The 24982-nt window shown below is 43.1% G+C and overlaps 1 protein-coding gene across 1 annotated transcript in view; it reads left to right on the top strand.

The window, feature by feature from the left end:
* Positions 1–13710: 13710 nt before the first annotated feature.
* The window catches only part of ASZ1 (ankyrin repeat, SAM and basic leucine zipper domain containing 1), a 79628-nt gene continuing 68356 nt past the window's right edge, over positions 13711–24982 (top strand). The window contains exons 1-4 of the mRNA XM_069956067.1: positions 13711–14025; positions 15965–16064; positions 19678–19800; positions 24230–24341. Of these exons, the coding sequence (XP_069812168.1) occupies positions 13927–14025; positions 15965–16064; positions 19678–19800; positions 24230–24341 (434 nt within the window). The 5' untranslated portion in view covers positions 13711–13926. The remainder of the gene's footprint in view (positions 14026–15964; positions 16065–19677; positions 19801–24229; positions 24342–24982) is intronic.

The following is a 24982-nucleotide window of genomic DNA, read 5'->3' as shown; positions in this document are numbered from 1 at the left end:
CCCCCCACCCCGGAAGTTAAGGAATGTATACATTACCTATTACGATCGTCACGGTCCTCTTCTCCGGGGCGGCATCTGGTGACGACGACGTCAGAGCCGAGGGGCGGTCCGGGTCTTCTTCCTCCTCGGCGTCTTCATGCAAAGTGAATGGGGATGAAAAGGCTGCTGGTGCACATGCGCACCAGCAGCCTTTTCATTGGCTGGAGCGCATCACATGGCTTCCAGCTTGCTCAGCCCTGATTGGCTGAGCTTGCTGGAAGCCATGTGACGCGCTCCAGCCAATGAAAAGGCTGCCGGTGCGCAAGCGCACTGGCAGCCTTTTCCATCCCCTGGACCCGGAAGTTGGAGACATCGCTGGATGGCGGAAGGCGGCGACGGAGAGGCGGACGGCGGGCGAATCGAGTGGCGATCGTCACCGGAGAGATGGTGAGTATGGTGTCTGTGTGTGTCTGTGTTTTTTTTTTTTTGGGGGTCCCACGGGAGTTGTCCTTTAAGATAAAATACTGGTGAACACTGGACATTGTGGACAGATACTTACCTGGTAGGGTTGTGTTCAGTCACAGCCAACTAATGTGCTGCAAGTTGGGGTGTACAATGAACAAAGGCAATAAAAAATGGAAAACATCTATTTTATGCTCCTTATGTCCTATTTTATCTCAGGAAAGACGCTGATTTTCTAAAATGTGTAATAAAAAGGACACACATTTTATTTGTATCTTTTATATGTTTATTTTTATTATTGTTATTCATGTTTTATTTCATAAAAATGTTTTATATTTATTACTGGATTCAAAGTTTGGAGATATCCTCTCTTCCTAGATTTTTTTCTATAATTGTTTCTTTGTCATTCAACATTGGCACAAACTCTTGGCCTGGTTCTACTCTTGAGGGCCTCTCTTGAGCCAACCCCTACCATACTTTCGTTCAGTCCACCACATTATAGGACCATTTTACAGACCTCAGAGCAGCTAATCCCTTATTACACACCTATTACTAGTCCAGTTTATCACCTCTCTAGCGATGAAGCCTATTCAGGTTATCACTCTCTTCTTAACAGTATCAAAGGTGCACAACAGCTTGTGCAGACACCTCACATGGCTTAAAGGGGTACTCCGGCTTGGGGGCTTTTTTTTTCTATGGCAGGGGCTGAGGGCAACGATGTCCACTCACCTCCCTGGTTCCAGTGGCTGGTCCCGTATCGCGGCGCTCCGGTCCCCGCTGCCCGACCGCTTCCTGGTGTCTGACGCGGGCTTGAGACGTGACGTTTCAAGCCCGTTCAGCCTGTCAATAACAGAGGTTGGATCCCGCCTCTGTTACTGACGGGCTGAGCGGATACACACCGATACACTGCAGCTCTGTCCCACTTATCACCCGCTTCTGGGTCCTGGGCCAGTGGGGTTGCAGGCCGCCCAGCCAATCAGCATCTGAGGCAGGGCACCACCTTGATTTGAAGAATTAACCTATTAGCACTCATTAGCACTTTTTAAACAAGAAAATTATATACTTTGTTTGGAATGGTCACTAAAGCAATATAATCCACATATAGTGCATTCCTCTTAAACACTACACTACACTAGACTACAGTACTTAAGTGACCCACAGTTGTACTTTTTAGGTGTGGACAAGACATTTGCAATACCTACGCATATCCCTATCTCCTGTTTAGTTAATGCTCTTTCCTTCTGTCATCTGAGACACATTACAATGAACTAAAACATGTGTAGTACATCAGTTTCCAGCATTGTGAATTCCTTAAGGCTTTGAACAATTCAGTAACAAGAAATTATGCCAAAATATGTGTCAAGTTATTTCTCCATATAAAATAGTGCATGCACAATTTATATTAAGTACGTGATTTTATCCCACACGTATGTAACTTTATTTGTTCATATTGTTGATTTTAAACAATGGTGGGAAGCTTGTAGCTCAGTGGTTGTGCTGTTGTGCTAACCTTTTAGGTCTGGGGTCCTTGTTTTGAACATGACCAAGTACACCATCTGCATGGACTTTGTAGTTTGTGCACCCTTGTCCCTAGTACTTGTGTGGGTTTCCTTCAGGTAATCTGTGAGCCGTCTAGGTACAGTACGGTGGAAAAAATCAACACTATATTGCTATATAAGCAACAGCAATGAGTAAAAATACAAAAATAATTTTATAAAACACCAGTGTATTTAGGATTAATACTACAGTATTAGGCCATGTTCACACAATGTATGTTTAGCATAAATTACGGACGTAATTTATGCTAAACATATGTTGTATTTGAATGAATGGAATGTTGTTACAAACAATGTGAACATGGCCTTAGATATTATGTAGAGAGTGCATTATGGTGGTAATTTGTAAAAAAAAAAAAAAAAAGAGGATTCCTAAATATCTACTGGTAACTGTACAAGGTTATGTTTTCCTGTATCAGATCAAAGCGTAGAAAGCTACTCTTTGCAATTTAGAAATATGTCTTTTTCAGTTTAGGAAGCAGGTGGGGTTACTAATCTATAGTCTATTCACAATTGGCTGAGCACAATAACAGTGCTCAGCCAATTGCGACTGAGCAGCTGATGACGCGCTGAAGGGGGGCCGGCATGAGGGAGGGTCGGAGCAGTCAGGCCAGCCTCCTGAAGATGACGTGATCGTCCCAAGATGGCAGCCGGGGTCGACATTGATTCCATAAGTATAGTGTATCACACTTCCGGGTCCGCGGTGGGGGGAAGGGGGCCATTCATTTAAATAACACACATTACAATGTTGTATAACTTTGTAATGCGTGTTATTTAGTGAAAAAATGTCTTAGACCGCACTTCCCCTTTAAGAAAGTCAAAGTTGGGTTTTGGCTTTATTATGAAAATATCTATGCGGGAATAATTACTAGGCAACTAATAATGTGCAGAACATATACAGTGGAACCTCTGTTCTCAATCACAATACCTTCTGGCCGGCTGGTTGAGAAACAAGCATTTTTTTTCCCCATAAGTAGTAATGTTAATGGGTTTATTAGGTTCCAGCATCCACCAATAGCTACTACTGTACCTGTATATTCCATTGAAAAAAATGTACAATTTAACCCTTTGATGACTAGGCCAAGTATCAGTTTTGCTCTTTTTTTGCCTCTCTGTGATTAAAAGGTTATAGCGCCTGCATTATTTCACCAACAGACCCATATGAGCCCTTATTTTTTGCTAACCAATTGTACTTTGCAATTAAAGACCTAATTTTTTCATAAAATGTGCTGCGAAACCAGAAAGAAATTATTAGAGTGGTGAAATAAAAAAAAAAATAAAAAAATGGTAAAACATAGGGCGAATGACATGTTATCTATGTTACTCAATATATAACTTTTACTTTTTCTGAGAGTTTTAAAAAATTTAAAAAAAAAAAGTTTTTAAAATTGCTCTATTACCTTATAGTGCTTTTTTTTTTTTTTGGTCTATGGGGCCGTGTGAGGTGTATTTTTTGCACCATGATCTGTACTTTCTACCTCTAGTTTTCTTGCATACTGTATATGAGACTTTTTACTTACAATTTTTCCAGATTTGATGTGATCCAAAATCAGCAATTTAGCATTTTGGCATTTTTTTGCGCCTATACCGTTTACCGAGTGATATCAAGATTGCTTTTCTTATGCAAATAGTTCGGGCGATTCTGCATGCAGCAATAGCAAATATATATATATATATATATATATATATATTTTTTTTTTTTTTTTAATTTATAAAATGGGAAAAGGGGGTGATTTAAACTTTTATTAATAGAAAAAAACAACATTTTCTTATACAGTAACTGGAAGTCACTCTGGGGGACTTCTGTGATGACTGCACTAATCTCTTATAGAGATCAGTGCAGAACATATGTACTGCATTGATCAATGAGATCAGTGCTCGATTACTATGGGCTGCTGGAGCCCATAGTAAATGATTGCTGAGCTGGGATCAGCATCATTGTGGCACAGAGCCCCGGCCCGGCCAGAAGCAAGGGGTAAGGGATGGGGCGATCCTGTCACTAGACCACCAGGTATGGGGTTTTTGTACCATTTAAAAGCTGCTCTCAGTTTTCGGCTGATCGGCTGTGCAGGCTAATAGCCACAGTTCCACGGCTTTATCCCTATCTGAAACCCCCTGACGGTCCAATACTGTAAGCTTACGTTATGGATCTTCAAGGAGGTTATCACTACAGTATAGTACTATCCATGTAAAACAGAATAATCCACAGAGGGACCCTCACACCTCATTCTTTATAGTGCAGGCACATGGTGTCAGTAGAAGCTGGCCAGTATAGACAGTTCAGAGCAGTTTGAGGATTGAGGTACCACTGTACTTTAATTTTGCGGTAGGGGTGTCACGAGCACAGGGATGCCAGCGGGGGCAATATTATTATATGGGGGCACAGGGGGCATTATTACTTTATGGTGGCACGAGAGTGCATCACATACAGTAGTTACATATTTAGAATGGTTAAAAAAAGACACATGTCCATCAAGTTCAATCAAGGAACAAGATGAATAAGGGGAAGGGGATAAATTATATGGGGGAGATTTATCAAACATAGTGTAAAGTCAAACTGGCTCAGTTACCCCTAGCAACCAATCAGATTCCACCTTTCATTCTTCACAGACTCTTTGGAAAATGAAAGGTGGAATCTGATTGGTTGCTAGGGGCAACTGAGCCAGTTTCACTTTACACCATGTTTGATAAATCTCCCCCCTATATTTCTATATATGCATTAATGTTATTTTGGCCTAAGAACTTGTCTAAGCCTGTTTTGAATCCCTGTTTTTGCTGTGACCAGATCTTGGGGTAGTTAAAAAATAAATCCTGACATTCACCAATATCATAATCTTCAAAATTTATTCATTAAACTGTACAAGTGTGAACAAACAGCAGGACGCATTTCGGCAACCCCCTTTCTCAACTGACTAATACATCATCCAAACTAACCAGTATGAATAGTGAAAAAGTCTACAATACTTGCCACAGAGGTGTGTCTCTGTGATGTCACCTGCACACCGGAGTCATCAAAGTGGATTAACTGTTTCAGTCCTGTTCCACTCTCTATGCCGCAATATCTAATACATAATGTAAACAATCACTTATAAAAAGAACAAGTATAAAAAGACAATACAACATACCTATATAAAAAATATACAAAAAAACTACATGAGAGTCTACAGTCTGGTGAAAATTTTCATTAAAGTATTGTATTGCCCCCAAAAGTTATATAAATCACCAATATACACTTATTATCGGAAATGCACATAAAGTGCTTTTTTTCCCTGCACTTACTACTGCATCAAGGCTTCACTTCCTGGATATAATGGTGATGTCACGACCCGACTCCCAGAGCTGTGCGGCTGTGGCTGCTGGAGAGGATGATGACAGGGGGACACTGAGGGACACAGGGCACTGGAGGGACACTGAGCATCCCTCTGCCATCATCCTCTCCAGCAGCCACAGCCCGCACAGCTCTGGGAGTCAGGTCGTGACATCAACATTTTTTCCAGGAAGTGACATCACCATTTTATCTAGGAAGTGAAGCCTTGATGCAGTAGTAAGTGCAGGGAAAAAAAGCACTTTATAAGCATTTCCCGTAATAAGTGTATATTGGTAATTTGTATAACTTTTGGGGGGCAATACAATACTTTAATAAAAATTTTCACCGAACTTCTCCTTTAAATATTATATAATTGTACATTGTAGCAATCATAATGCAAAACTACTGTTTACTCAATAAATAACAATTACAGTGCCGCTCTGAATTTTCTCAGATCCTGGGGTAAACCGTTCCACAGAGTCACAGTTCTCATGGTAAAGAAGGCTTGTCGCCTCCACAGATTGAACCTTTTTCCTCCAGGTGGTGCCCCCTTAGAACCTTTTTTTCTCGAGGTGGAGGCAGTGCCCTCTTGTCTTTTGAGGGGGTTTTAAATGGAACATCTTTTCCCCATATACATTCTTGTAGGGGCCATTTATATACTTGAATAAATAAATCATATCAAGGCTCGGACTGGCCTACAGGGGAATCCCCCGGTGGGCCCTACCCCTTGGTGGGCCCCTGGCAGGAGGTGGGCCTCCCTGTCTGACTCTTTCCACCAGAGAATAAAAACAATTTCTATGCTATAGAAGCACAGGCAGATATATGTAAGGTACCATGTGTCTTCTTGACCTAACAGCATCTAACAGTGTCAGCAGTTTGGAACGCGAATTACAGCTGACAGAAGTCTCGTAACAAATGATAGTCAGGCAGTGGAGTGTGGGAAGATAATAAAAAACTATACACACCAGTCCCTGTGCCCCTGGACCATGCTCTCTCCCACAGCTGCTGGAAGTTTTTCAGTCATTTTCGAAGAGATTCTGTGTATGTCACAGCCCCAGCTCAATGTCCCATACTCGGCCGATGGATTGCCTGTCCAGCGAGTCAATAACTGCAGCGATGTCCATCCCCAGTCAGTGATTGGCTGAGCGGGCACATTAAGGAAGAGCTTCGGGGGCACAGGGATGGGTAAATATACTTTCTTTATTATGTTCCTGCACCCCCCTGCCTACCTGAGATTTGTTAGTTTCATGGGACTTCTCCTTTCAAGAAACTTAAGTGGCACGTTATGCTGTTCGCATAGACTGACTAAAGAGTTACTAGTAGTGAGCCAGCATCGCTGGTCACATACACAGCTCTGTGCAAGGTCACTATAGTAATGTGAAAGGTTTGGTGCCTATTATATCTGGTGTAAGGTATGGTGGGCCCCAAGAATCAAATTCCCAGGTGGGTACATAGGATGGGGATGTCAAGCTAAGAAAAAAATCTTTCAAATCAACTGGTGTCACAAAGTTATATACATTTTTAATTTATTTCTACTAAAACCCCTCAAGCCTTCAAGTACTTATCAGCTGCTGTATGTCCTGCAGGAAGTGGTGTATTCTTTCCAGTCTGACACATTGCTCTCTGCTTTCACCTTTGTCCATGCCAGGAACTTACTTTGGACAGTTATTTACTTTGGCAGCAGATATTAATGTGTCAGATTGGTAAGAATAACCACTTCCTGCTGAACATACAGCAGCTAATAAGTACTGGAAGACTGGAGATTTTTTTGATAGAAGTAAAGTACAAATTTCTGGCACCAGTTTATTTGAAATCATTTTTTTGCTGGAGTACCCCTTTAATACTGTGGACTATTTTACTTTTAAACAACTTGACAGCCCCTTTTGTACAGCCAATGCAGTTTCTCCATTGATCAACTTATCGGGTGATCACCGATTTCCTATGACAGCCTGGGAAATGTAGTAATACTCTTTGGCTGCCCTTTGCACATACAACGAAATCAGATTGTCAGCTGTCTCATTCATGTTAACAAATCCACCGTATATAACTGTATACCAGTGGTTTTCTAAACTGTGTATAGAAATGTCTGCGAACCACAAGTGTCCCTCCAAAAAGTTGGGAGGTATGGAGGAAGGGCTGACTGCAAAGCATTATGGGAAAGCTTGATGTTATGTGTTTTCAGTCATCATCATCATAAGATTTTACAGCAATGGAGCAGCTTTATCAACCTGCCACAGACAAAACACAATCTGATTCGCCTATCGCAACCAATCACACATCACCTTTCATATATTAACAAGCTCTTATAAAATTAAAGCTGAGCTTTGATTGGTTGCTATGGGCAGATTAGACTGTCTAAATTGTGCATGGCAACCAATCACAGTTCAGCTTTTATTTTACCAGAGTAATTTGAGAAACGAAAGCTGAGCTGTGATTGGTTGCTATGGGCCACATCAAACCATATTATTTAGTGTTCTTAGTGTGGCCTAACCATAGGCTGTTTGCTAGGTCACAAGTGTGTTTAGTGACCTCTGCAGTAAAGCACATCGCCAGTCATTAATGGGTTAATGCTTCACATGTGTTTACCTGCAGTAACCATGGCAACCATGCACTGTGATGACAAGCGCTTATGTCATAAAGAAGGTTCCATAAAGCAATGCACCGCGCCCTGATCAGTGCCATCTTGGATGCGCCAGAGGACCTTGAGCTTGACTAATTTACTGCCCCCGACCCTTGATGAAATTTGGAGGTTCTAGCAGGGGACCTGGATCTGTGAAGGAGAAGAGATACAGCCGCCTAGCCATCATTAAGGTGACAGATATTGCAGCCTCATCTCTCTGACATCCAGTTTATTATACTTATAGTATGGTATTACCCTCTAAGCCCAAGGGAGGGGCAGCTCTCCAGCCATGGCTTCCTCGAGGTTTCCCCCACAGGGGTTTTTCCCTCGCCTGAGTGCTGGAGGGTGACTCTTCGTGAGTCGGGGGTCTGCCATTTTCAGTGTCATGTAATTTTAAATAAAATTGGGCCCCTTTGACACCTGATTACAATGTGTTATGTCTTTATTTTTCGTTCTTTGGTTTGACTTGGGGGAGTTGGGGGTCCATCACATATTGCAGAGTTGTAAAGCTGGGGATATCAAGCTGATTGGTTGGGGTCCCAGTGGTTATGAGAATGTGGGAAACATATCCCCCTCAAATAAACAGTGGGGACAGTGCTCCATTAATTCTCTATAGGTCTTGTTATCCCTTATCCTGTGAATAACTAGGAGAGGGGTATGTTCTCATGTACTATATGGGCTGGTTTTTCAGAAATATGTCATATGGCATTTTTGGGGTTCAAAAACGCAGAGACCAGATGTTAGTTGATAGTCAGTGGGGAAAAGCGAAACACAACACCCATAGGACATTTATCGGCTATGGTGTTTTTTTTGTGTTTTGCCACAAGCTTCTATAGGGGGGAATATTGTCATGTCTATATGGAAATTAGTGTTTTTCCCCAGTTCTTCAACATAAAACCTGGAATCACATGATAAAGAATCACATGATTTGTACCGGAAAAGCCCCACAGGGGATAAAATGAGAACTAAACTTTACACTAAAATAAGAATATGGCAGAAAAAGTACCAGAAAAAAACACCAAAAAGCAGGAAGAGGTGCAACAGTCTTAATCTTGGTTCACATTTGTAGTGAATTCAGTAGAATTAAATTGGTACTTTTTTTTTCTTTCAAATCAACTGGTGTATAAAGATTTGTATTTAACTTTTATTAAAAAAAACTGTACTTATCAGCTGCTGTATGTCCTGCAGGAAGTGGTGTATTCTCTCTAGTCTGACTCAGTGTTCTCTGCTGCCACCTCTGTTCATGACACAAACTGTCCAGAGTAGAAGAGGTTTTCTATGGGGATTTGCTACTGCTCTGGACAGTTCCTGTCATAAACAGAGGTGGCAGCAGAGACTGTGCACTGTGTCAGCCTGGAAAGAACACAGCACTTCCTGCAGGGCATACAGCAGATAAGTACTGGAAGACTTTTAAAGTAATTTACAAATCTATATAACTTTCAGACACCAGTTGGTTTGAGAAGAATTTTTTTTTTGCCAGAGTACCTCTTTAAATTAAAAAAGTCAATTAGCTTGACAGTGGAAACAAACTAGACAGTGTAAAAATGCACCATATTAAGGTCTCGTTCACACCACGGTTTTATTCTTTTTGCTCCATGACCTTCATACCTTCCCATATAATTATGATGGAGGCCACTTTATACCATCTGTTCTACATAGACTCCCAAAATTCATACTGAAATACCTTCCATTCTTGATTTTTTTTAAATCACCCCCCTTTTCCTATTTTATGAATACAAATAAATAAATAAACATATTTGGTATCGCTGCTTGCATATTCTCCAGAACTATTAAACGATCACATTCCTGATCATGCACAGTAAACAGCGTAAGTGCAAAAAAATATGAGGGCACGGGTACAGGTAAGTATACTTTCGTTATTATGTTCTTGCCTGCCTGAGATTTGTCAGTTTAAGGCTGGGTTCACACTATGTATATTTCAATCAGTATTGTGGTCCTCATATTGCAACCAAAACCAGGAGTGTATTGAAAACATAGAAAGGCTCTGTTCACATAATGTTGAAATTGAGTGGATGACCGCCATTTAATGGCAAATATTTGCTGTTATTTTAAAACAACGGCTGTTGTATTGAAATAATGGCAGTTATTTACTGTTTTATGGCGTCCATCCACTCAATTTCAACATTGTGTGAACAGAGCCTTTCTGTGTTTTTAATCCACTCCTGGTTTTGGTTGCAATATGAGGACCACAATACTGATTGAAATATACGTAGTGTGAACCCAGCCTAAAGGGGAACTCTGGATAAGAAAAACTTGTTTTCTATTAAAAATACATAAAAAGTTAAATATATGTGTCTATACAATGTATTACCGTATCTGTACAGTTCTGCCACACTGGTAGCTGATAGAAATCCAGGAAGTGAAAAAAATGGCCCCTGTGCAAATCCACATTGTCTCCTGCTCCTTCTGCTCTCCCCCCTTAGGAGACAAATCTTACATCCCTCTGTCTCACATTATGTGTGTTTGCTGAGATCAGGCTGATGATGCAGACAGGGGCAGGGCATGATGTCCCAGGAGGCTTGGCTGGATTCCCCAATCCCCTGAGTGATTCACCATCTCTGACCGGCCACAAGCAGGTGCAGCACTGATTTCTCAAATTGTGCTGAAGTGTGCAGTGAAATCAGGGCTGTGTTCACACATGTTGGAGTGTCATTGCCGTACTTGAGTGTATTCACAAAAATGATGCAGTAACACATGTAAATGATGCTAAACGGCAGAGAGGATCAGAGCCTTATTGTGGGGCTCAACTTCAAAGATAACAAATGCTTGATCATAATATGTGCGTGGAAATGAAAAGAAAAAAAAATTCAAAAAGTTCTTTATTCCAATATCAGCGTTACAAGTAGAGAATACAGTGTGCTGTGTGGTGTTACAGGCAGAGAATACAGCTTGCTGTGTGGTGTTACAGGTAGAGAATACAGCATGCTGTGTGGTGTTACAGGTAGAGAATACAGCGTGCTGTGTGGTGTTACAGGTAGAGAATACAGTGTGCTGTGTGGTGTTACAGGCAGAGAATACAGTGTGCTGTGTGGTGTTACAGGTAGAGAATACAGTGTGCTGTGTGGTGTTACAGGTAGAGAATACAGCGTGCTGTGTGGTGTTACAGGTAGAGAATACAGCGTGCTGTGTGGTGTTACAGGCAGAGAATACAGCTTGCTGTGTGGTGTTACAGGTAGAGAATACAGCGTACTGTGTGGGACCACAATGAAATCATAAATTACTGCAAATAATTCAGTAACACAATGAAACTGCAATGTGTGAACACAGCCTAGATGTTCTGCAGCAGCTTTGGGCGGGGAATGTGCAGGGTGGAAGACTGTGATGAACAGCTGGGGGAAAGCATTGCATTCTGGAACCTGTAGTACTGTGTACAACTGATAAACCAGGAAGTGCAGAAACACAAAACAGAACAAAACCCCCCCAAAACAAATGGATTTTTGGTAGTTTCAAAAATGGAATAGATAGGTAAGTAATGCTTTATGCTTCTGCAGAAGTTTCATTTTTTTAACCTCTACCTGGAGTTCCCCTTTTATGGGACTTCTCCTTTCAAGATACTTATGTGGCATCCTATACTGTTTGCATAGAGTGACTGACAAGTTACCAGCAGTGAGCCAGCATTGCTGGTCACATACACAACGCTGTGCAGAGGTTTGGTTCTATCTGGTATATGTAGGGTGGGCCCCTAGAATTAAATTCCCTGGTGGGCCCAAGGTACCCCAGTCACTGATCATATCTCCCCTTATACGTCTCTTCTCGATACTAAACAAATTTCTTTTAGTATTTCTTCATATTCCAGTTGAGAAATTTTATGTCGACACATCAAAATGATAGGGAGTAAATTGCAAATCTATTCATTGACTTGTGTTTTTTGATTCTATCTGTAATCTTTTGTGGTGTCTTATCAACATAAAGAAGGGATTTGTTCACATTCGAGCACTGCTTACATCTTAAAGGGGTATTCCCCCCAAGAGCTAAAAAAAATGAAATGTTCCCAAACCTAGCTGGCCTTAGTCACCAAGTCCCCCTGAGAATTTTGAGCCATCTCCCGTCTTTCTAGCTGCTTCCATTCCAAAGTTACAAGTTTTTGAAAAAGTCAAAATATATCCAACATGGCGCTGGCCAGAAGACTATATCTCCCATTATGCAATGCTTATGCCTGATTGGTCCATGATGTAGCAGAGCTGATATCCACAAGATATAGCAGAGTTGAGGTGAGGCAGCGGAGCAGCCGAGTTGAGTCAGCGGAGCAGCAGAGTTGAGGGGGGAGGGGGTGACGATGCCGAAGGTGAGGCCCGAGGGGGTGCTAGGTTCGGCGTTTGCAGCGGGTCATGACCAGGGGGGGGGGTGATGGTGCTGCAGGTGGTGACCGTGGGGGGGCAGGGGGTGCCCTTGGGTGATGATCGGGGTGTGTGTGCCACGGGTGAGGATCGGGAGGGTGTGCTGCTGTGATGACCGGGGGGGGGGGGCAACAGTTTCCTGGGGCTGGGGGGGCACATAAAGCGAGTTAGGGGGGTGGCTGCTGTTAGAGAGGGAGACAGCTGCACTGATCACTGTCTCCCTCTCTAACAGCAGCCACCGCCACTCGTGGGTGAGGGGGGGGGCTGCCGTGAATAAGAGCAGGGGGGGGGGGGGGAGTACTGGTGGCAGCTGCAGGTGAGTGACGGGCATGGGGGCAACAGTTTTCTGGGGCTGGGGGGGCACATGGTGCTGGTGACGGGCTGGCTGCTGTTAGAGAGGGAGACAGTGACAGCTGCACTGATCACTGTCTCCCTCTCTTACAGCAGCCACCGCCAGCAGTGTCCATCACTTTAGTTTGGCTGGGTTGGAAGCGCTAACTGGGCCTATTGAAGAGACTGAGGACACGTGATGCCGTCTCGGAGGGTGCAGGCCAGGAGCAGGGAGCGTGTCGGATTGGACTGAGGTTTAATAATTCTAGCATTCGGAGGGGGCGAATGCATCTAGATAACAGCAAAACTGTGCAGAATCCATAATAACGTTATATTGGAAAGATGGAGAGCTACGGGTTGGCAATGTATTAATGCAAAAATAATTTGGGGGGGGGGAATACCCCTTTAGGGTACGTTCACGTTCACACTTACCGGATCCGCAGCAGATTTCATTTAAATAACTGAACACAGCATCAGATCTACACCATCAAATCTGCTGCGGATCCTTAGTTTTTTTTAGTAAGTGAAAATTGTAATTGACTACTAATGTTTGTGCCACGCCCTAACAAGCTTATCCCTCATGGTGCCTTTACACAGAGATTTATCTGACAGGTTTCTGAAGCCAAAGCCAGGAATAGAGAAGGAGAAATCTCAGGCTTTTCTTTATGACCTGTTCTCTGCTTAAAGTCTGTTCCTGGCTTTGGCTTCAAAAATCTTTCAGATAAATCTCTCTTTGTAAAGACACCCTTAGGCTACGCTCACACAATGTATTTTTTGAATCACGGCATTGAAAATGAATGGAATTCCGGCCCAGAGTGTATACGCATAGTATACGCTCCGACCGGGATTCCAAACAGACACATGGAAAACCGACATGTCAGTTTTGTGCGGGCCGGCCACTATTCAATGAACTGATGGCTACACCTGTGCTTTACAAGTTGTTCTATGGCAAACAAACTGGAGTACCCCTTTAAATAAGTGACTGACACAAATTCGTGTAATACAAACCAGAGAGGTGTGCACTCCCTCAGTGTACATGCCCTACACTAAGGTGTAGCAGTGGAGTGCATTATAACCGGTCTGGTGAGAGACTCCAGCACAGCCATGGTCAGTCACACAGCTGCCTCTGGTGTCCTTCCTGTGCACGGACATGTGGTAACAATACAGGACGGGCTATTCGCCGCCGTCACGCCTCCCATTTCCTGGCGCCTCATCCCTAATGATGCCGTTAGGAGGCAGCAGGGGGCGCAGTTCAACTTGAATGAAGCAAAGAGGAAAGACTACTGCAGAGCATAGGGAGGAGACGCGGAGAAGATGGCGGCTCTTAGGTACCATGCGATCCCCGGGGGCGGAGAGAGCAGCGATAGTGATGATGATGCATGGGACATTGGCGACTATCGGGAACGCAGCCAGGTACACAGCTGTCCTCCATCTTCCTGCAAAGCCTGCGGCCGGGTTAGACATGCTGAGAGGCACACTGCTCTATATACACTGCATTACCTAGCAAGTTATGGGTTAATAAGTCGTGCTCTTTGTGCCTCGGCCCCTCAGTTTTAGGACAAATGCCGTGTTCACCCTGAGGGCCTTGTCTCCCCAGTGAGGTGATGGCCTTAGCAGAACTACACCCCCGCCATGCACTGGCAGCCATAGTGCTGTAGGCCCGGCCTCCCTGGCAGATGGGGAGGTCACTGAGTGGTCTGTGTGAGGACTGACACCTGTGGCTGCTGCCATGCCCCTGAGGCTGCGCACACTCTCTATATGGGCCATTTTTGCGTCATATATGGGCATTTTTTGGCTGTATGATAAGTACAAAACAGCATAATTTACTTTAGAAAAAAAAAATCTATGACAAACTGGCCAAATAGCAGAAAAAATGGCTGGGGGGGGGGGTAAAGATGACACAAAAACATCACTGAGGATGAAGGTAAGAAGAGCTGCCTTTACTCTCTGTCATGTTCCCACAGGCCACTGTTAGTTCCTCCTTAAAGTGTCCTTGTCCTTAGATAAATCCTTTGCTCGTTTCTGATCGGTCGGGGTCTGAGTATTCACATCCCCACCAATCTCTAAAATGTGCTGGGAGAAGTATGTGGTTATGCGCTTCACTCCTCTGCAATCTTATGGTCCTTTTACACATAGCGATTATTGTTTGCAGATTTGCGCTACTGATCAAAATTGAGCTATTATCCGCCTTTGTGAATACAGCTAGCGGCGAAATGATGAGCAATAAATCATTAATCGTGGTCTTTCAACATGTCCACAAAAATTGTCACTGGCATCTAAACAGTTGTTTTCAGTTTCATCCTGTTCTGTGGGTTGTCCTTAAAGTGACTGTACCACCAGGCCCAGGCCGAAGCACTGGAGGCGGGCCGACCCACCCTTAGTGGGAGGAAGCCCCTGCCCCTCTATCATAGGGTTCCATTGATTCTAATGGAGTCACTTAATGGAGGGGCTGGGGTTTCTTCCCACTAAGGGTGGGCCGGCCCGCCTCTAGTGCTTCAGCCTGGGCCTGGTGGTACAGTCACTTTATAGTGACTCTGTCCTTTTATTGTCCTTTTATTAGTGCGGCGCTAAACAATTATTCACTAAATAACACACTTTACAAAGTTATACAACTTTGTAATGTATGTTATGTTACTGAATCACCCCCTTCCCCGTGTCCCCCCCCCACTCTAGACCCAGAAGTGTAGTGCTCTATACATACCTGCTTCTTGCCGACCCCCGTCCGCCATCTTGTGCCAACAATGTCATCTTCGGACGGCCGGCCGAACTGCTCAGACCGTCCCTAGTGCCAGCCGCCCTCTGCCGCGTCATTAGCTACTCAGCTGCGATTGGCTGTGCTGGAGCCGGGGAGGTAGGTGCATGTTATGTTGAGCCACCTCCTCCTGCTTCTGAAAAAAATGTCCGACCCCAGACTTCTCCTGTAAGCAATTTATCTTTTAGTGTAAAAGGACCATTAGTTTCACTGCACAAGACAAATTCTATGATAAGTCTCTCCCTCCTGACACACAGGAACCTAGGGCTGGGCGATATTGGCCTAAATCAATATCGCGGTTTATCGTACATGTAACCGCAGTAACGTTAAATTAACCCCCCCCCATATTATGCCACTATGAAGCGGGTGAGGTCCCCACTGTTTATGACAGGCAGCAGCAATCATGATGCAACCTGTCATTAACCCCTTAAATGTCACCATTGCAGATGCAGGTACCAGTTGGGCATCTCGGAGCAGTAAGCCATCGTTGCGAAGGGAGGGGGTGAGGAGCACTTGTTATGTTTCTCCATCCTGGAAAATTATGATTGTCTCTGAACTTCTTCTTTAAGTGAAAACTGTACTGGTAATTTATTTTCACAGAGACAGAATTCGGAGTTGATGACTGAAAGCAGTGAAGATTCTCTTAAGAATGCTCTCACTTCAGGAAATTTGAAGTTAGTTGAAGATCTCTTAGATTCAGGTGAGACTGATATACTGCCATTTAAAGGTGGCTATTTAATGGGTTGGCAAACCTATAGTAATATAAAGAGGTTTTCGAGAGGCATTCATAATTTTTTTTTTTTTCATGTGCCTGGGGTTGTTGGGGGAGGAGAAAGGAAAAAGTCCCCAGTCCCTCACTGCCCCCAGTCTGCCATCTGGTAATCTGCTCGATACTACTTCCTGCTTCTAAACGCTGCATAACGTGGCATGATGTTGAGGGAAAAGCAAGTGCCAACCTAACTGGTCAGGCCATTAAAATCATCAGCACTCTGCTGCCGCCACTCCTGTTACATGGAGCGACGGGCAGTAGAACGTCACTGCATGATCAGGTTGTTTCAACATGATGAAAGACCACGATCAGCCGACATCATGCATGTCGGCTGATTGTGGTCTTTTATGGTGCGTTTACACAGGCAGATTTATCTGACAGATTTTGGAAGCCAGGAATGGATTTGAAAAGAGGAGAAATCTCAGTCTTTCTTTTATGACCCGTTCACTGTTTAGGGTCTGCTCCTGGCTTTGGCTTAAAAAATCTGTCAGATAAACCTGCCTGTGTAAACGCACCATTAACATGAGCTATTACACCAAATGATTATTGGCAGGTAATCGTCCACAGTTCGTGCCCAAACAGACATGGCGGTGGCAGGATTTTAACAGCGTATCCTGCCACAGGCAGGGAGTGATATTTACACTTTAATGTCCTCTTTGCTGCTGTTTTTTAGGGTATGTATAGAGACTAAGAAAAACATGACCCCTCTTTCTCTGTATGTGGGCAGTAAGTGGGAGCCATCTGGAGAAATCTGGTAAAAATATCATATCATATATAAGTTATGTAATGGCCAAAAATACTGTCACTCCTCATGTACACACTTCTCCCGAAACGTAACCTGGAATAACGGATACTTATTATGGTACAAAGAATGTCAATTCTTTGGGGGGAACGGCGGAATCTGCCTTAGCATAGAAGTCTGTGGTGTGGGGGCGAGCGGCAAAATCCACAGGAAATTATCAGCGCGGATTCAGTAGTGTGAACGTGCCCTAATTGCCTGTCCGCTCACTGCTTCACAGACAGAGGGGACTTTCAACACTAAGGCGGGGGGGGGGGGAGGGGGAATTATCAAAGGGTGTAAAATTTAGACTGCTGCAAACTGCCCACAGCAACCAATCACAGCTCAGCTTTCAATTTACCAGTGCCGAAATCTGAGCTGTGATTGGTTGCTGTGGCCAGTTTGCACAAGTCTAAATTTTATACCCTTTGATAAGTCTGGGCCCTAGCCCTGTTTTAAATCTGTGCATGGTTCATTGCAAGTTGGCACACTCCTTATACCTTTGTTTCGATGTTAATAAAGGGTGCAAACGCGGGATTTGAGTGGGGTTCTGCTTGTCTGTCAAGAAGTGAGAGTTCAGGGAATTACTGCACAGGTGTGTTGCGGCCCTAGGCCATGCCTCTTTGACACTTGAACAACATTTAAAGTGTCACTGTCGTTAAAATTTTTATTGCAGAAGTCAGTAGTACAGGCGATTTTAAGAAACTTTGTAATTGTTTTTTTTAGCCGAAAAATGCATTTTTATCATGAAAAAGCAGTTTGAAGCTCTCCTTCCTGTCTTCATGGTTTTCCTATGGAGAGAGAAAGTAAAGGCAGCAAAAACAGGACAACAAAGCGTTAATTTACATTCACATCTCAGGCTCTCTCTTCTGACAGGCACCATGGAGCTATCTGACCAATAATTAGGGCTCTGAATAGCTCCCCCACTGAGCAATCCTTTGTTCTTGGCTCACAGCTGCCCGCTAATCTCCCTCCTTCCCCCTCCCCCCTCCCCTCTTCATAGACCAGACAGGATCCGACTGATGAAAGAGATGAAAAAACAGTCGAGATTTCCTGATTCTGAGGAGTGGACAGCAGAAAGGAGAGGAGGGGGGGACCTGGGAAAAGGCTTTTTACATGCAGATAATGGCATATTTGGCTAATAAACCCAATTACAAAGTTTCTTAAAATCGCCTGGACTATTGATTTCTGCAAAAAAAAATTAACGACAGTGACACTTTAACCCTTAGACGACCCAGGGCGTATAGTTACGCCATGGAAGTCTGTCCCCAGACGACCTAGGGCGTAACTGTACGTCCTGGGTGGTTCTCCCGCTATGAAGCGTGCTCCGGAGCGGAGCGCGCTTTATAGCAGGTGGGGGCCGGCTGCAATCAGCAGCCGGGACCTCACCGGTAATGACACGCTGCAGCGTGTCATTAACCCCTTAAATGCCGCGATTGCGCCGCGACCGCAGCGTTTACGTGTAAGTGACAGGGGGAGTCCCCTGTCACTTACCGATCGGGACCCCCGCAGTGTGACTGTGGGGGTCCCGATCGGTAAAACGGACCGCTGGAGGTCTCTCACCTTCCTCCGTGCGGTCCGATCGGCGATCTGCTGCACTGAGCCTGCACAGGCAGTCTCAATGAGCAGATCGCTGATAACACTGATCAATGCTATGCCTAAGGCATAGCAATGATCAGTGTGTGTAATCACACTAGTGTATGTAAAAGTCCCCCAAAGGGACTTCAAATGTGTGTAAAAAAAAAAAGTTAAAAACACTAACACACTACCCCAAAACCCCTCCCCCAATAAAAGTTGAAATCACCCCCCTTTCCCATTATATAAATAAAACATATAAAAATAAATAAACATATAATATACCGTAGCGTGCGTAATTGTCCAATCTATTAAAATATTACAAACGTCATTGTGAATGGAGAACGGCGTACACAAAAATAGGGGAAAAAGTGTGCGGATTACCGATTTAATGTTACATTATATATAAAAAAAATTAATAAGTGATCAAAACGTCCGATCTTCACAAATATGGTATTAATAAAAACTAGAGATCCTGGCGGAAAAAATGACACCCCATACAGCCCCATAGGTGAAAAAATAAAACCGTTATAAGCGTCACAATAGGCCCATTTTATTAATTAATTGCCAAAAAAGGATTTCATTTAAAAATATATATAACATTAGAGAATCTGCGTAAAAACCAGCATATGGTTGTGTTTGGACTGATCTATAGAATAATAGTATCATGTCTCTTTTACCATATAGTGCATTAGGTAGACACAGGAACCCCCCAAACGTTACCATATTGCATTCTTTTTTGCGATTTCACCAATTTATATCTTCATAAATAATATATTTGGGATTCCGTCATACATGTTATGGTAAAATGAAAGACGCCATTACAAAGTACAACTATTCCTGTAAAAAACAAGCACTTACATGGCCTGTAGATAGAAAACTGAGAGTGCTAGAGCTCTTAGAAGGGGAGGAGGGAAAAACGAAAACACTAAGATCAAAATTTGCGCGGTCCACTGGGTCATTTTGGGCCTGGTCCTCAAAGGGTTAAAAGTGCAACCCTCCTTGGAAATATTGTATAGACATGGGCATACTTTACAAATGTATTTTTTCTATCCTTTTAATGCATAACATTGTTGGAAGTTCCAACAAGTGACAACATTAACTTTTTATTTAACTTTTACATTTAACTTTAACATTTTATTTGAATGTGTTTTCGGGATCTGTTACTATGTTATATTCTGTTTGAATTAGGAATAGAAGTTGAATGCTGTTTCCGGTTTGGCTGGACTCCTTTGATGTATGCGGCTAGTGTTGGGAATTTAGAAATGGTTCGTGTTCTTCTAAATAGAGGCGCCAATGCAAACTTCGAAAGAGGTATATAGACTGATCTAGTAACTCTCTGCTAGTACTAATACTTGTGTTTGGTCTACATATCACATGTGCATTATACCTGTTGCTTTTGCAGTAGTTTTCTTTTGTAAAAATAACTTAATATTTTCCTGTCTTTTTACCCTAAACCTCCAAAAAGATATAAATATGGGGGGAGATTTATCAAACATGGTGTAAAGTTAAACTGGCTCAGTTGCCCCAGCAACCAATCAGATTCCACATTTCATTCCTCACAGACTCTTTGGTAAATGAAAGGTAGAATCTGATTGGTTGCTAGGGGCAACTGGGCCAGTTTCACTTTACACCATTTTTGATAAATCTCCCCCATGGTGTATAAATATACCATGAAAATATGTGAATTTAGATATGAATTTATAGATGAATATTTCATCTATAGTTGTTGGGGTTGCTGTTTCTTATGGTTTCAAATGAGCTGGCAAGAGTGGAGTTGTCTTTTTTTTCACCCAATCTGAAGATGGACCGAAAAAGTAACATTGAATTATCACTTTAAGGCTACGTTCACACAGAGCAAAAGGAGCGGATTACGCAAGGAAATATTTCCGCCTGAAATCAACTGACACTGAATTCCGAGCAGAATATAAGCAGAATGTAAGCAGAATCCCTGCATATTCTGCTAGGAAAGTGTTCAGCTCGTAATCAGCTCATGACAAATTCAGCGCGGAATACTCGAGGAATCCGCGCTGAATCCGCATGCATTCAGCGCTGAAATTCAGCGAGTATTTGGTGAGTAAACTAGACTATACCAGAACATATACTAGAATCCTACTCCCCCCCCCCCCCTTTTCCCCATTTCCGCGCTGATTCAGCGAGTAATTTCCGCTTGTATTACGCTTGTATTCCGCGCTGAATACGCGCGTATTCCGCGCTGAAACAGAAAATCAGAGCCCCATTGATTTGTATAGGCTTCCGCTAGCGGAAGAATGAACATGTTCATTCTTCTGGCGGAAAGTGGATTAGTTCAGTGCGGAAATTCCACTGTGTGAACTGCAGAGCAGAATTTCCATTCAACACAATGGAAATTAGCTCTGCACCTATTTTAACGGCTGAAATTTCAGCGCTGATTCAGCGCAGAAATTCAGCTGCTTTTGCTCAGTGGGAACGAGCCCAAAGGGGTACTCCAGCAAGGACCCCCTTTTTTTCCCTGAATCCCCGGAGTGTGGGTAATCACCCTAACTATTAAATTATCACATTCCTGATCTTGCGCGGTAAGCTGCGTAAGCACAAAAAAAGCCGAAACGCTAAATTGTGCCTTTTTGTTTACATCAAATCCAAAAAAAATAAAAAGTGTTCAAAAAGTCGCATATACACAAACAAGGTACCGAACAAAGGAACAGATCGTGGTGCAAAAAATTACATCTCAAAAACCCCTATAGACCAAACAATAAAAGCATTATAAGGATGGGAATAGAGCAATTTTAAACAGTTGTTTTAAGGTTTTAATTTTTTAAGCCATCAAATAAAATAAAAGTTATACTAGTTACATATTGTTGTAATCGTACTGACTTGAGGAACATAGATAACATGTCAATTTTTACCATAGGGCGAACAGCGTAAACACAAAACCCCTCAAAATAAAGAGTTGCACCTTTTTCCAATTTCACTGCACATGTAATTTTTTTCTGGTTTTGCAGCATATTTTATGGAAAAATTAAGTCTGTAATTGCAAAGTCTAATTGGTGTCGGAAAAAGTAAGGGCTCATGTGGGTCTGTAGGGGAAAATATACAAGTGCAGTGGCCTTTTAAACAAGAGGAAGAAAAATCAAAAGCACAAAAATGAAAACTGGCTCCTTAAAGGGTTAAGTAGGATAAGGTAGGGCATAAAATTGGAAACTGCTAATACCATGGCATTGACCATCAACATCATGAACAAATCTATGGACCCATAAGAGAGTGTACTTTGGTTGAATCCTTGATGAGATCTGTTCCTAACCCCTTAGTGACTGCCAATGCACCTTTTTATGGGGTGGTCAGAATAAGGTGGTTAAGAGCTTCCTGCATTGGGGTTTATGGGAGCTCAACTGTCGGTGTGACAAACATGCGGCCGCACTAACTGTCAGGATCAAAGAAACTGCTGATGCTGGCTGTTTAGGCCATTACATGCTACCATCAAATCATGACCTCAATGGATTGGCCGCTGTCTCTAACCTTATCAGCAGTACAATCGTTGTTCTATTTTAAATTTCATTTTATTTTTTCATTTTTTTTTTTTAGTTTTTTAGAAATATATTTTGTATCATGCCGAAGTGATTAAACTAAAAACAAACTATATAAATTTGGTATCACTGTAATCATAGTGACCCAGAAAATCCGGGGTACGGGAATTGATGGGGGTCAGATGGGGTAATGTGTATGTGTGTGGTTTTTACTTCACACAATAATTATTTTTTGGTTTATTAAGTACAGTTATATATTACAATTACATATTTTTGTTATTTAAACTACAAATAACGCAAAATTATGGTGTTTTTTCACCACCATTATGGTGTTACACACCATTTGAGTTATACTCCACACCAAGCTCAAAAGGTTGCCCATCACTGCACTAAATGGTACAAATGTAATATGCAAATTATCCCATTATCCTTCCAAAAAGTGTTAATAAAAGTTAGTAACTTACATTGCTATATCAATGAAACATAAAAAATAGTTATGGAAAAGCAGGATCCAGTCCTGTGAAACTTCTCCCAGTTTCCCAGGACATGATCCAGCTTTTCCAGGCGCCTGTGGTGGAGCACAGGAAATGGCACAGAAAACTAAGGCAGCCAGCATATAAGCTGTCAAAAGACAAACGTGTCGGTCAGGACAATATAAGCACATTTTTTATTGTGATTTTTATTTTTATTTTTTTATCTTTTCAATCAATAACTATTGCTTTTAACTGTATACTGGACAACCTTCTCTACACTTGATATGTAATGCTAGGTTGTGCTTAGGGAGGTGATGAAAAGAAAAGCCTATACTTGCCTTCCCCCACTGCCTCATCACTGCAATTCTGATATAGCCATGGTCCCACTGCACAGCACTTCCAGGTTCAACATGCATGTAGAATTGCAAGCTCAGTCAATCTTACTTTGTGTTAATGAGTCCCAAGGGTTTATACTGGGTACTCCACTCCTGCTCTTCCTTTTAGGATCCCTGAAGCAGGTGGTACATATCCACCTCTCCAAAGGACAGGGAACAGAAACTGAGGATGAAAGGGTGGTCACTTTTTATGGATCGGTTTCCTGTCCAATACATTGGGAGGTGGATCTTAACATGGGTGCCTTCATTGGCTGAGCAAGGAACAATATGCACGAACTCCCCATGTGATGAGATATAATAAAATGGATATATAATATAGTATAATGGAATGACACTTTAAAGGGGTTGGCCACTTTATAGTAAAGGAGTTTCGTGTACAGTATTAGTAAGTGTACTCACTGCATGTACTAACAACAGTTCCCTGTGTACCTCATAGAGCTAATATCAGACTCCCCTCCTCCAGGCTGGGCTGCTCTGTGGTGTTTCTGTCCATAAGATGGCTGACATGGAGCATGTGACCATGCCTTGCCCCCAGTGTCCACCCCTGAGCCTGTATATGTCTATAGAGACAAAAACAAAAGGACATCGCTCCATGGCGAGGATCAGTGTGTACTGGGTGAGAGAAAAACAAGTGCAGGTAACTCTCACCTGTGCGAGTTGTGCATATAACAGAGGCATGACTCTTGTGTAGGCAGTAACAGACCGTATCCACTCCCGATATCCAAAGGTGATAGAAACAATAGAAAAAAACACTCCCGACACCTCCAAGTGGCTATAACCGGTCACAGGTCCAAGGGAGGAAATAGATGATGAGATAAGAACGTGTTTGTTGCGAACCAACGCGTTTCCAAACCGTACTGGTTTCTTTTTCAAGAGTCATGACGGTACGGTTTGGAAACACATTGGGTTGCAAAGAATACGTTTTTATGTCATAATCTATTTACTTCCTTGGACCTGCGCCAAGCTGTACCTGTTTGGAGGTGTTGTCAGTGTTTTTTTCTATTGTATATGCCTATGGTGGACACTGGGGGGGCAGGGCATGGTCACGTTCTCCTCCAAGTCAGCCATCTTATGGACAGACTCGCCACAGAGCAGGGTAGCAAAGTCTGGAGGAGGGGAGGCTGATTTTAGCTTCATGAGGTACACAGGGTACAGTGAGTACACTTACTAATACTGTACCCTGAACTACACTAGCTAACCCCTTTAACTTCAAGCTGCATAAAAATGTTGCGTATGAATGTACCCTAACTTTGGACATCCTTTTTATAATACAGCCTAATTTTCTGAAGGTAGTTTTAATTATTTTACCCTTTTGAAGGTCATCACGACTGGGACAGGTATACAATGTTCTTTCACTTTTTTTTTTTGCTAGATAAATTTACTGTACTGATGTCTGCATGTACTGCTCATGCATCTGAGGAAAATATTGTGAAGTGTGTGGAATTGCTGCTTTCAAGAAATGTCGACCCAAATGTTTGCTGCAGGTAAGGGCTTAAATTTTTTTCATCTAATAATGTGTAGTATAGCATCATTTTATTATAATGTCAGTGTGTGACTTTTTTTCTAATATGCACTAGCCTTAACCCCTTCCCCCAATATGACGTCCAGGGACGTCATGAAAAGCAGTGGCAGAACACATCATGACGTCCCTGGACGTCATGGCTTCCCTGCCTCCCCCCGCTGACCCTATCTAAGATCGAGCAGCAAGAGGAGGCTGTGTGACACAGCCTCCTCCTGCTGCCTCTGCCCGGAGGGGAGCTGCGCTCCGCCCGGGCAGTTAACCCCATAAACGCCGCGGTCAATGCGACCCCAGCGTCTATGGGGAGATTCCATGTCCTCCCGCCGATCGGGCGGCGGGGGGAGGCTGCAGAATGTTGCCTCCCCCCACCGCCACTAACAGTGTGCCCCCCTCCCCTCGTCCTCCGATATCGGCGGATCGCCGCTATTACCGTTATAGAGGCGATCCGCCGGTACCGGGCATTACCGGCGCCGCCTTGCATCTCCCCCCACCGTGAATCCACGGTGGGGGGAGATGAAAATGTATCCCCCAGACCCCAGATCAGCCCCCCTAGTGGGCGATCACTATCCCTCCCCGGGCGGCCATCACATCCAAGATGGCCGCCCC

Source organism: Dendropsophus ebraccatus, chromosome 1 (genome assembly GCF_027789765.1).
Source record: "Dendropsophus ebraccatus isolate aDenEbr1 chromosome 1, aDenEbr1.pat, whole genome shotgun sequence".
In the NCBI taxonomy this organism is placed as follows: Eukaryota; Metazoa; Chordata; class Amphibia; order Anura; family Hylidae; genus Dendropsophus; species Dendropsophus ebraccatus.
Note: the sequence above shows the minus strand (reverse complement) of the source record. Positions and strands in the feature narration are given on the sequence as shown.